Here is a 13,708-nt window from a genome sequence, read left to right as displayed (position 1 = left end):
ACTTTCACCCTTTGGGAGAAGATATCCCTAAAATAGGGTGCCTGATTTCAGATGCTTTGTTAATAAAATTGAAGCTCCTTCTTCATAACCATAATACAAAATGTATTTTTCTGGAATGATATAGGGTCTTTTGCTCAAGCAGGGGCTGGACTAGAAGACCTCCAAGGTCCCTTCCAACTTTATTATTCTGTTATTCTATTCGACTGATGCACCCTGAGCTGACATTTTGACAGCCATCCACCCCAACCCCAAAAACGTTTCCCCAGGAAGGCGAGAATGGCATAAATACCCAAGTGCCAAGGGGACAAATGTCCCCCTTTAATCTCCAAAACAACAACAACAAAAAAAGACGAGGAAGAACAAGTCAGTCTGCAGCTCTCCAGCAACTACCCTTCCGCTTGCTATCACATATTCTGCAAATATAGAGCTTATAAATATATGAATTTATCAGCTGGGAAAATCCATTCTTTTACCTGGAGCAAAATGCTAACAAGGAGCCTTCTCAGCTGCCGCTGACAATTCAAAAGGGTCTTGAATCACACATGAGACAACTCACTTTCAGTTAGGAAGAGAGAAAGAGAGAAAGTTGAGCTTCCAGAAGAGGGGATGTCGGCAGAAAGTGGGGATCTGGCTAGATGGATTTACCATCCGGATCTCTGCTCTGCTCTCCGAGCAAGGCCAGGGCTGCCATTTGGACAAGAACAATTCTTTGGGCAATTTAGACTGAATGAAATCCGCCAGGGAATGAGAGACTAAGGTTTGCTGTCTTTAAGACACATTATTTTACCGTAAGCTGAATAAACTAAACTGTGGAGAGGTGGTCGCCATAGATCCTGAGGGGTCAAATGGTGTGATCCAAAAGCCACGAGGATGACCAAATTAGGGTTCTTCCTGGGGTTTTTTTAGGGGGTTGATCTGTTTTTTAGACCACAGCCTGTGGACACCCCTGCCCTGCTTGAGATATTGTTGCAATCAAAACCTGGGATGGAGATGATGCCTCCTAGCTGATTATCATTTTAATAATCTAGATTTCTAAAGCTTTTAAAATTACAACAAATGTCTCCCTGTTTTTTTAATAAGCAAAGACACACACACACACACACACACGTATAGAGAGACACTGAGGAGGACAATCATTTCTTCTCAGTCCTGGAAACTTTCACAACTCTAGGTAGTCCTCACTTAACAACCAGTCATTTTATGACTAGTTGAAGTTATGATGGCCATGGAACAGGTGCTTTGTGGCCTATAAAGCACATTGTAAATTGTTGTGCCACTCCCACCAATTATATGAGCAGATTTTGGACCGATCAGCTTTATGGCCTGTTGTGGTGTTCTCTGGTCATGTGACTTCAATCTGGCATTTTTTTTCCTAGTTTACAGCAAAAAAAAGCCCATTCAAATGAATGGGTTCACTTAACAACCACTGAATTCATTTAATGACTGTGACATTTGCTAAAAGACTGCTGTGAAAGGGGCTGGAAATTTAATTTCGGTCACAAGGATGCCTTATGTCCGAAATGACCATAATTCTGGGCTCAATTACCTTCATAAGTCAACAACTACACTGTAATGTGCCAATGTTTGAAGAATCTCCAAGTAACATAAAAGCTAATTTGATAACGTTTATGTGAGATTTCTTCTGTTTGGTTCCCCAGCAAGACAAAACTGAATAGGACTGTCATGAGTAGTTTGCTCCAGGTTAAAATAGATTTTTGCAGCTGATAAATTCATATTTTAAGAAGCTCAGTATTGGCAGAAAACACAGCCAAACTTTTTGCTTTAAGAGGCAAGACAGAGGGAGTCCTCAACTTTCAACCACAACTGAGCCCCAAATTTCTGTTGCTTAACTTAACAATTGTTAAGTGACATTTTATGATTTTTCTTGCCACAGTTGTTAAGTGAATTACAACAGCTGTTACATTATTAACATGGTTGTTAAATGAATCTGGCTTCCCCAATGACTTTGCTCATCAGAAAATAACGAAAGGTGATCGCATTGCAACCTGGACATTGCAACCATCATAAATATGAGCCAGTTGCCAAGTGTTCAAGTTTTGATCACATGACCATGAGGATGCTGCAATGGCTGTAAAGTATGGAAAATGGTCATAAGTCACTTTTTTCAGTGCCGTTGTAACTTTGAACGGTCGCCTAATAAATGGTTGTAAGTCGAGAACAACCTGTTCTCGCCTTTGGATTTTGCAGCAGATACGGCAGTAAAGAAATTAAAAGCTTGTTAAGATAATTTAATATCTGGAACAGGTAGGTGATGGACCAGAACACACAGTGGTGGTTGATTGGTTGGAGAGTGCAGGCGCCTGCATGAGGCAATCTATGTTATGATTGGTTGCTGGGTGTAAAGGGGGAGTTTCCCTTTTTTCCCACCTTTTTCTTCTGTGTTCTGTGTTCTGTATGCTGTTTTGTGATTTACCTGATGATTTACCTCATAATGTAGTATTTTGCCTGACTATCTTGTTTACTGGAAATATAGATGTTAAATATATTTATTTATATAAAATTACATGTTCTTTTTTTACGTCTCTGATTTCATTTGGACACCAGCTGTGCAATTCCCTGACAAAGCTTTATTCATTTAAATAAATAAAATTATTTAAAAAATTATTAAAACAATGAATGAAAAGGTGGGGGGGAACCATAGGGTATAAAATGAACTCTGGAAAGAGATTCCATAATTCCCACTGAAAATGGAAGTTACTCCCATGTGAGGGAACAAAAATTCCTCTTTCTAAGACAAAAAGTGAATAATAACATTAAGTGAATAATAACAATAATAACATATTTATATGTTACTTATATGTAAGGGTGTAGGTCTATACGTATGTTGTATATAGTATGTTTTAAATGTGTGTTATGTATGTGTACACTTTGAGAGGAAGCAACTAAATTTCATTTTTAATGTGTGCCATTGTGTGCAGGAAAAAATGACAATAAAGGTTAGCTAAAATAAAATCTAATCGAATGCACACCACTTATTGCAGGCATGTCAAACTGCTGGCCCGCAGGCCAGATGCATCACGCCGAAAATGCACCTACTCCATTGCTGGCAATGGGGGAAAAGTTGCAACATGTTGCGCGATGTCATGTGACCTTGTGAGTTTGACATGCATGACTTATTGGGTGACTTAATGGGGGAGGAAAATTCCAGGATTTGAGAGAACAGAGTTTGTCAAATCTAGAGAGAGATTCTTGGATACAGGTAGTCCTCGATTTACAAATGTAATGGAGCCTGTCCATTACAGTCATAAGTCATGATGGTTGCAAAGTGGGTCATCATGTGACCAGACCCAATTTTATGACCTTTTGTTATTAGGTGACCGCTGTGGTCATTTATCGAATGCCGCTGTCATTAAGCAAACTCATTATTTGCTACGGTCTGTTTTTGCCAAAATGCCAGTTTTCAGCAAAAATATTGCAAATCATGGTCATGTGAACTCCAGATGCTGCAAATGGCCATAAATGTGGGCTAGTTGCTGAGTACCTGAAATATAGTCACATGACTGCAGTGGCTATCAGAGCTTCAAATCCCAGTCATAAGTAGCACTGGGGAGGTCCATTGTAACTTTCATCACTAAGCAACTCATTATAAGTTGAAGACTGCCTATAAGTTAGTAAAATGTTTCAAGTTTCTCTTCTTGGTAGACCTAAGGTACTCCAGATCCATTCTTATGATCTATTGTAGTAGACTGCCCTTGAAGCCCGAGAATCCTAAAACTGGAAAGAGTCTTAGAGGTCATCTAGTCCAACCCGCTGCCCAGTGCAAGAATCCTCATTCCTCATTCCAGGCAAATGGCTGCTCAAACACTTCTTGAAAACCTCCAGTTCTGGAGCATCCATGATTTCATTTCACCTCACTTCTTTGTCCCTAACTCTCTAGTTTGTCTCCAGCCATGCAAGTCCTGGCTAGATTATCCCTCCATGGGGTCCCTCACAAAGAATCAAGAGTAGGTATGTTTTCTGCGTCTGTAGCACCACTGGCGGGGGTGTCACTATGATATCACAATGCAGGACTTAGTGATGTCATAATGGAGGGCTTGGGCAGGGGTCGGCAACCTCGGCTCTTTTATGACTCGTGGACTTCAACTCCCAGAATTCCTGAGCCAGCTATGCTGGCTCAGGAATTCTGGGAGTTGAAGTCCACGAGTCATAAAAGAGCCGAGGTTGCCGACCCCTGGGCTTGGGGATATTACAGGACTGGCAAAGTAAACTCTGTATTTCGTGCATTGCTAAATCCAGAGCAGGAAGAGGAAGGTCTGGTAATGTTTAAAACAAAACTCTGATGTCAAGAGCTGGGGGGAAGGGGTAATGACATCATTAGGTGATGTCATGAGTTGTTATCGAGTGACATAAGGACGAGATGATTCACCCTGAAGCTTTACATGGCCTTAACTGCAGCTCCCGGAAGGCCTTCTGTTATCCTTCCTAATGTGACAAAAAGGGATAAAATTATCCCCTGAGTGAGGAATGATCATATTCCCTTTATTTAATTATTTTGATTTAAATTCAATTCAAATTTAAGCTCAAGCATTTTCATTTTTTAAAATGACTGATACTCCACTTTTTTTTTATCCAGAGGGCACTCAAAGTCGCTGTCTTCAATTGTAATTTAAAAAATGACTAAAACCTAGCTTTAAAAGGCTAGCCTTTGTTAATCAAAATTGCTGTCTGAATGGAGATTTTTGTCCAGGACTTGCCCAGATTTTCACTTCTCTGCTCCCATCCTACCTTTTGTGGACTTGTGACTCATGACCCCAACAGCTGAACAAGAAGACTTTGTAGGAAATGGTGGCCAGCTCTTAAGCCCCCTCAAATATGAAGTCCACTAACCAAGGTAAAAAGTCAGGGTGGGCCATGTCACAAAAGAACCCTTGGTGATGTCAAGAGGGCTTGGACCTGGACAGGATGAAGCAGTGATGGTGGTGATCCCATCCTCGATGGGATTTCAAGATTGTCATCTCCTGAACTTGAAAACACAAGACTGGGAGGGGACTGTCATTCTCCCCCCAGTTCATTGACGGTGGTTAGAAGAAACACCAGCTCCATCCAACACCTCTGTGACAACCAAAACCACAAGGACTTGCCTGCAAGGATTTTGGCCATGTGTATTTTTAATGGGACAGCATCCTTGGACATAGAGAAGAGAGACTTCAGCTGCCCCCAATGGCTGCTAAGATCTTTGAGAATATTGGCAAACTTAGTTTGGGCTTAATGTTTGCTGGTGGAGTGGTCAACTCTATTCTTTATAATGTGGATGCAGGTCACCGGGCAGTCATCTTTGACCGATATCTGGGTGTTCAGGACAAGGTGGTAGGAGAGGGGACTCATTTTTTCATCCCCTGGCTGCAGAAGCCCATAATTTTTGATTGCCGTTCTCGCCCTCACAATGTCCCTGTAACTACAGGGAGCAAAGATCTCCAGAATGTGAATATTACACTCCGGATCTTGTTCCGGCCAGTGATAATGCAGCTTCCCCGGATTTACACGACGATCGGTGAAGACTATGATGACCGAGTGCTACCCTCCATCACGATGGAGGTGCTCAAGTCAGTGGTGGCTCGCTTTGATGCAGAGGAGCTGATCACGCAGAGAGAGTTGGTCTCCAGGCAGGTGAACGAAGACCTGTCAGAACGGGCAGCTAGCTTTGGTATTCTCCTGGATGACGTCTCCTTGACTCACCTGACGTTCAGCAAGGACTTCTTGGATGCCATAGAAATGAAGCAAGTGGCACAGCAGGAAGCAGAAAAGGCAAGGTTCTTTGTGGAAAAGGCTGAGTACCAGAAGAAAGCCTCTATCATAATGGCCGAAGGAGACTCGAAAGCTGCGAAGCTAATTGCCAACTCCCTGGCTTCCGCAGGGGAAGGTCTTGTGGAACTGCGCAAACTTGAGGCGGCTGAGGACATAGCAAAACAACTGGCTCAGTCCCGCAACATTACCTATGTGCCCTCATCTCTCTTCCCACTACCTCGATGAATCTGCCTTGGGCCTGCTCCTCTTCTGTCTCTTCCTATTCCCTTGATGGTAGCCAAATCAGTCAAAACCTATTATGAACATCAACTGTAGAGTGTCAAGACAATGGCCAAAATGTAATGTGGGTTGGAAAATTCCTCATCTAATAAATTTCACTCTCAATGTCCATAAATATTATTTTTACTGCATCAGGACTTGGAAGGAAAGTACAAGTGAAGGGGGGGGAAATCTTCTAAGCCATTACTTTCCCAACCTGGGTAACCTACAGGTAGTCCTTAACTTATGATCATTCCTTTAGTAACCTTTCAAAGTTACAGTAGCACTGAAAAATTGACTTATGACCGTTCTTCACACTTACGACCATTGCAGCCTCCCAGTCTTCACATGACCAAAATTTGGATGCTTGGCAACTGGTTCATATTTATGACGGTTTCAGTGTCCTGGGATCTTTTGCACTCTTCTGACCAGCAATGACAAAGGGGAAGACAGATCACAACCTACTACTTGGTAAGATAGAAAAATGTGGGTTAGATAGCATCACCACCAGATGGATTCGTAGCTGGCTGACAGGCCGTACTCAGCGTGTGGTCCTCAATGGAACTGCATCTACATGGAAGGAAGTGTGTAGTGGGGTGCCCCAGGGCTCTGTTCTGCGCCCAGTGCTCTTCAATATCTTCATTAACGATTTGGATGAGGGGATAGATGGGGAACTCATCAAATTTGCAGATGACACCAAGCTGGCAGGAATAGCCAATACTCCAGAAGATAGGCTTAAGATACAGGAGGTTCTGGACAGACTCGAACACTGGGCGCTATCTAACAAAATGATATTCAATGGTGAAAAAAGTAAGGTTCTACATTTAGGCAGGAAAAATCAAATGCACATGTATAGTATAGGTGGTACCTTGCTCAATAGTAGTAACTGTGAGAGGGATCTCAGAGTCCTAGTAGACAATCACTTAAATATGAGCCAGCCATGTGCTGCAGCTGCCAAAAAAAGTGCTAGGCTGCATTAACAGAGGGATAGAATCAAGATCAAGTGAAGTACTAATACCACTTTACAATGCTTTGGTAAGGCCAGACCTGGAATACTGCATCCAGTTTTGGTCAACATGATGTAAAAAAGATGTCGAGATTCTAGAAAGGGTACAGAGAAGAGCAACCAAGATGATTAGGGGGCTGGAGGCTAAAACATATAGGGAACGGTTGCTGGAATTGGGTATGTGTAGTCTAATGAAGAGAAGGGCGAGGGGTGACATGATAGCAGTGTTCCAATATCTCAGGGGCCGCCACAAAGAAGAGGGAGTCAAGCTATTCTCCAAAGCACCTGAAGGCAGGACAAGAAACAACTGATGGAAACTAATCAAGGAGAGATGCAACCTAGAACTAAGGAGAAACTTCCTGACAGTTAGAACAATTAACCAGTGGAACAACCTGCCTCCAGAAGTGGTGAATGCTCCAACACTGGAGGTTTTTAAGAAGAGACTGGACAGCCATTTGCCTGAAATGGTATAGGGTTTCCTGCCTGAGCAGGGGGTTGGACTAGATGACCTCCAAGGTCCCTTCCAACTTCTTCTTCTTCTTCTTCTTCTTCTTCTTCTTCTTATTATTATTATTATTATTATTATTATTATTATTATTATTATTATTATTATTATTATTATTCGCCATGTTACCAACTTAACAACTGCAGTGATTCACTTAACAACTGTGGCAAGAAAGGTTTTAAAATGGGGCAAAAATCATTTAACAGTTGTCTTGCTGAACAACAGAAATGTTGGACTCATTTGTAATCATTTGTGATCAATAGAGCCTTGGTGGTGCAGTGGTTAGACTGCAGTGCTTCAGGCAAACTCTGCCCACAGTTTGGAGTTCAATCCTCACTGGCTCAAGCCTGACTCAGCCTTCCACCCTTCTGAAGTCAGTAAAATGAGGACCCAGATTTCTGGGGGCAATAGGCTGACTCTGAGAGTGCTCTAAAACATTATGGGGCAGTATATAAGTCTAAGTGCTATTATTATCACAAATCAAGGACTACTTGTACCCCAAAATTGGGTAAAAGTGATTTTTTTTTGGATAACAACAGGGACATTTAAATTGAATTAAAACAGGTAGTACTCGATTTACTGTACAACCACAATTGGGACAAAAATTCCATTGTTAAGTCAAGGTGGTAGTAAGTCTTCACATGACCAGACCCAGTTTTACGATCAGTTTTGTTATGGTTGTTAAGCAAATCCAGCTTCTCAAAAGGGCACCAATCATGGTCATGTGACTGCAGGATGTTGCAAATGGTCGTAAATGCGACTTGTTCATGCAAACTGACTGGTGGAATGCAACAGAAAAATGTGTACAGGTAGTCCTTGACTTATTAGCACAACTGAGCCCCAAATTTATGTTATTAAGTGATAAATTTGTTGTGAGTTTTCCCCCATTTTACAACTTTTCTTGCCCTATTAAGCGAATCACTGCAGTTAAGTTAGCAGCACGCTTGTCGTGTGAATCTGGCTTCCCAGTTGACTTTGCTTGTATAAGAAAGTCACGAAAGGGGATCACGTGACCCCGGGACACTGCAAACGTCATAAATATGAACCAGTTGTCAAGCATCTGAATGTAAATCATGTGACCACGGGGATGCTGCAACGGTCACAGGCCTGAGAAAATGATCACTTTTTTTAGTGCCGTTATAACTTCGAACGGTCGCTAAACAAACTTTTGTAAGTCGAGGACTATCTGTATTTCTACCCCCAAAGAAAACCACTGTCCAAATCCTGTGGCTCATAGCCAAATTTTGCGTCACATACAGCACACACGCACGCACACACACACGCACACACACAGAGAGAAAACCCTCTCAACACCCAAGTGCCTTAGGAAATGCAGAATATTTTTCTCCTCTCTGTAACGATGCCAGCCTTTCTCAGCGTTTTCTCGCTGGCAGTGACTCCTTTCAAACGGAGTGGCCCTCTTTTTTCTTTTTTCTTGTTTTCTTGTTAGACAAGTAGAATACATTGACTTTATCTCATGTCCTTCTGCTGTCCTGTTATGTTCCGGAGAGGGAGAGAGAAAGTGGGAGATGGTCAAGGATAATGACTATTTTTCCGTTTCATCTTGGCCACCTCCAAGCTTGCTGTTTTATCCACAAAAAATAGATAAATATGTTTAAACAGAGGACACAGCTGGCTTGGTTTGCAAACAAGAAAGTGACTGTTTTTCTCCCCCCTTCTCCCTCCCTCCGTCTTTCGCCTCAATTTCTCTTTCTACTGTTTTTTTTCCTCCTCCATTAGGAACACGCATTTTATAGGTCATTCCTAAATATTCTTGACCTTCTCCGCTCCCATGATTTTGTATGCTCAGATATTCCAGCATAGTGGGACAAGAACAGCTGACCTGCAGCTTTTCTCCTTTTTATATATTTAGGACAACTTTCCACAGAACTCGTCGTCCTCCAGATATTTTAGGCCTGTAACGCACAGCAAGAACGGCGAGGATGGCCTGGATTTCAAGCTGGTTAGGAATGCTGGGAGCACCTGCATATCTACAGGTAGTCCTCGGCTTACAACCATTCATTTAATTACAGTGGCAATGAAAAAAGTGATTTACTGTGCTCGCACTTATGACCCGTAGCATCTCGATGGTCCCATGATCAAAATTCAGCCGCTTGGTAGGCACATGTACAGCATTTATACCACTGGGGTCATGTGATTGCCATTTGTGACTTTCCAAGCCAACGTCCGACAAACTCAATGGGGGAAAGTGGATTTGCTTAACAACTGCATGATTCAGTATACAGAATAACAGAGTTTGAAGGGGCCTTGGAGGTCTTCTAGTCCAACCCCCTGCTCAGGCAGGAAACCCTATACCAGACATGTCAAACACAAGGCCCGGGGGCCGGATCCGGTCCACGAAGTGGTTTCATGCGGCCCGCGAAGCCATCCTGGAAACAGTGAGGGAATGGCCCCCACTGCCTTGGCCCTGGCCCAGAGACCCTCCTTCTGCCAGAGACCCCCAGATCTGTCCCACTCCTGCCCAGGCCCCCATAGGTACCCTTGATGCCAACGATGTAGAGCTGGCCACGCCCACCCAGTAGGCCATACGCACTCTAGCCACGCCCACCCAGTAGGTCACGCCCACCCTGGCCATACCCACCCGGCCCCCTGAGGGCAACCGCAATGCTGATGCAGCCCTCAATGAAATTGAGTTTGACACCCCTGCCCTATACCATTTCAGACAAATGGCTGTCCAGTCTCTTCTTAAAAACTTCCAGTGTTGGAGCATTCACAGCTTCTGGAGGCAAGCTGTTCCACTGGTTAATTGTTCTTACTGTCAGGAAGTTCTCCTTAGTTCTAGGTTGGATATCTCTTGATCATTTTGTCTGATCATATGTGGCTCACTCCTCCAGAATTGTGGTCTTGCTAAAAGATTTGCCAGAATTATATTCTAGAAGTGGGACCTCTAAGAGTGCAAGAGGTTTCTGGCTGTTGAAGCCCACCGAGAGCAGAGATCCCATCGTCTCCCCAAAAAGGTGCTCCGATGAAGATGGGGAACATGGACCGTCAGATTGAGCTATGACAGGCCGTACAGGGACTCAGCCAAAATCACTGTAGTCCAGTGGGGAAGGGGGTGAACTGGAGAGGAAGACCCCAGATTCTAGTCCCCATTCGGCAACTGAAGATTATTCTAGGTCAGTGGTGGCGAACCTATGGCACGCGTGCCACAGGCAGCGCTCAGAGCCCTCTCTGTGGGCATGCGTGCTGTGTCCCAGAGATGGCGAGGGACTGGCCCCTGCCATCCTAGCCACGCCCACCCAGTCTGCCATGACTACCGAGGCCACGCCCACCCGGCACCCGGTGATAAGTAAGTGGGTTTGGGGTTGCAGTTTGTGCAGTGGGTGTCTAAAAGGTTCACCATCACTGTTCTAGGTCAATTTCTCTCTCTCAGTCCAAGTGACTAGCAGCGAAAAAACTGTCAGAGAGAGACTGGCCCGGCCAGGGGAAGGAATCAAACAGGTAATTAGTCTGGAATCCCTACATGGGCATAAGAGGCAAAGTCTAACCTTAAATGCCACCTTGTTTCACCCAGGTACAAACCACCAGTCTGAGGCGATTCCTGTGTTACATAGGCTTGAGCAATAAAATAGCTAGTTGAGCTCTTCACATATGGATCTGATTGTTCGTACCTGACAGAAGGAGAGAAACCCAGGTTGAAGGCCACCCAGGTGTGGTATGGTAAGGAAATACGGAAAGAGAGAGAGAGAGAGAGCGCTGTGCTGCATAGGACACCATCCCAGGAGACAGGAGTCATTTGGGTTCCATTAGGTGCTGAAGATCTTAGCTTCATACTGATCTGAGTAAGAGAGCAGAGGATGTAAACAAGCAGCTGTCATTTACTGACACTCCAAAGGCTGGAGATAAGACGACACAGAAGCGCCTTCTTCCACAAGGGGAATGTTGCAAGAGAGCATGAAGAAGTCTGATCTGACTGGGTATAAATTCTGAGCTGGCGTTCCTGCTTGCTCAGAAACCGCTAAGCTTTGAGCCCCTTCTGAGGGTCATGCCAGATATTGGAGAGAAGATGAGAAACACAGCGAGACCAAAGATGGGAACAACTTCAGGAGAACCTGGGCCAAGACTGAAGAGCAATGGATCACAGACAGTTATGAAGGATGAGAACTAGGAGCCAAGGGAAGAATTACAAGGGGCTGGGAGAGGCATGGCTCAGTGCTGTAAGACATCAATCCGAGCCAGTACGGGTAGTCCCCGACTTACAACCATTCATTTAGTGACCATGGCACTGAAAAAAAGCGACTTATGACCATTTTTCACACCTACGACCAGTTTTATCTAATATCTAATATTAATAGCACTTAGACTTATATACCGCTTCACAGTGCTTTATCTCTAAGCAGTTTACAGAGTCAGCCTGTTACCCCCAACAATCTGGGTCCTCATTTTACCGACCTCGGAAGGATGGAAGGCTGAGTCAATCTGGAGCCAGTCGGGATCGAACTGCCGAATTGCTGGCAGCCGGCAGTCAGCCGAATTAGCCTGCAATACTGCATTCTAACCACTGCACCACCAGGGCGAATGCAGGAAGTCCTCAGCTTACAATTCATTTAGTGACTAATCAAAGCTACAACAGGGCTGAAAAAAGGACATGACCATTGTTCGCACTTGCGACTGTTGCAACATCCCGATGGTCACGTGATCAAAATTCAGCCGGTTGGCAACTGGCTTGTATTTATAACGGTTGCAGCATCCCAGGGTCATGTGATCAAGTTTTGTGACCTTCTGACAAGGAAGTCAATGGGGAAGCCAGATTCTCTTTACAACCACGCTACTAACTTAAACACTGCCATAGTTCACTTAACTGACATGGCAAGAAAAGCTGGAAAATGTGGTGAAACCCACTTAACAAAGGTCTCGCTCAGCAATAGAAATTGCGGGCTCAAAGTTACAACCATATAACAATGGTTCAAAGTTATGACAGCCTTGAAAAAGATGACCTAGAACAGACATGTCAAACACAAGGCCCGGGGGCCAGATCCGGCCCACGAAGTGGTTTCATGCGGCCCGCGAAGCCATCCTGGAAACAGTGAGGGAACGGCCCCCACTGCCTTGGCCCTGGCCCAGAGACCCTCCTTCTGCCAGAGACCCTCAGATCTGTCCCACTCCTGCCCCGGCCCCCATAGGCACCCTTGATGCAAATGATGTAGAGCTGGCCACGCCCACCCAGTAGGCCATACACACTCTAGCCACGCCCACCCAGTAGGCCACGCCTACCCAGGCCACACCCACCCAGCCCCCTGAGGGCAACCGCAATGCTGATGCGGCCTTCAATAAAATTGAGTTTGACACCCCTGACCTAGAACCTAAGCTAGAATTTATCACTGTCACTCCCCCCACCCCCCCACCCCGCCCCCCCCATGATTAAGTAATTGCAATTTGGCAACCGGCTCACATTTACAATCAATTGCAGTGTCCTGTGGTCACATGATCATGATTTGCAATCTTTTTTGCTGGTTTCCTGGGTGAAAAACACCCATTGGGGAGGTTGGATTTGCTTAATGATCATGCAGTTTGCTTAACAATGACAGTGACTCTGTAAAAATTATTGTAAAATTGGGTCTTACAACAGAAACTCTGGCCCCAGTTGTGTCATAAGTCGAGAATTACTCAATACTGTATTGAGCCAGAAATCAACGCAAACAGTAACATTACTAATAGAAATAGTAGCATTGCAGAGTTAGGATAATCATCAAAGAAGAATTGTCTTCCTCAGTGGGAAGAGTTGGATAGCCAGAACCAAGCTACAGATTCAGGAGATACTTGTTTATTTGCAGAGCTTCTGGATGCTCTCTATTTGAGGGCTTTTCAGCTTTTTCAACCATTGTACCACTTTTAGGATATGGCAACATCCGAGTACCACCAGTCGCCTAGCAAGGTGTCAAAAACTTGATGACCAAAAAAAAAAGGAAAAAAGTGATGAAGTACACATAGTCCTCGACTTACAAGAGTTCCTTAGTGACTGTTCGAAGTTACAATGGCACTGAAAAAAGTGCCCCCCAAGCCACAGCCGAGCAAGACACATGCCTGCCCACCCGGTGGCGCTCTTCCTCCTGTCTGAGGTTTTCACTGTTGTGAGCATTTCTGTTGAGGATTGGTAGCGGGTGGGGTGGGGGGGTGTTTGGTTTTTATTTCCCCCGTCTGCTGGGTGGTTG

At 44.4% G+C, this 13,708-nt stretch overlaps 1 protein-coding gene across 1 annotated transcript; it reads left to right on the top strand.

The window, feature by feature from the left end:
- Positions 1-5,181: 5,181 nt before the first annotated feature.
- LOC310632477 (prohibitin 1-like) lies at positions 5,182-5,991 on the top strand (the record flags this gene model as incomplete). The annotated part of the gene is made up of 1 exon (XM_083349697.1): positions 5,182-5,991. The coding sequence occupies one exon, from the start codon at positions 5,182-5,184 to the stop codon at positions 5,989-5,991; it is 810 nt and encodes a 269-aa protein (XP_083205823.1).
- Positions 5,992-13,708: the final 7,717 nt, after the last annotated feature.

Source organism: Vipera ursinii (genome assembly GCF_947247035.1).
Source record: "Vipera ursinii genome assembly, chromosome: 1".
NCBI lineage: Eukaryota > Metazoa > Chordata > Lepidosauria > Squamata > Viperidae > Vipera > Vipera ursinii.
Note: the sequence above shows the minus strand (reverse complement) of the source record. Positions and strands in the feature narration are given on the sequence as shown.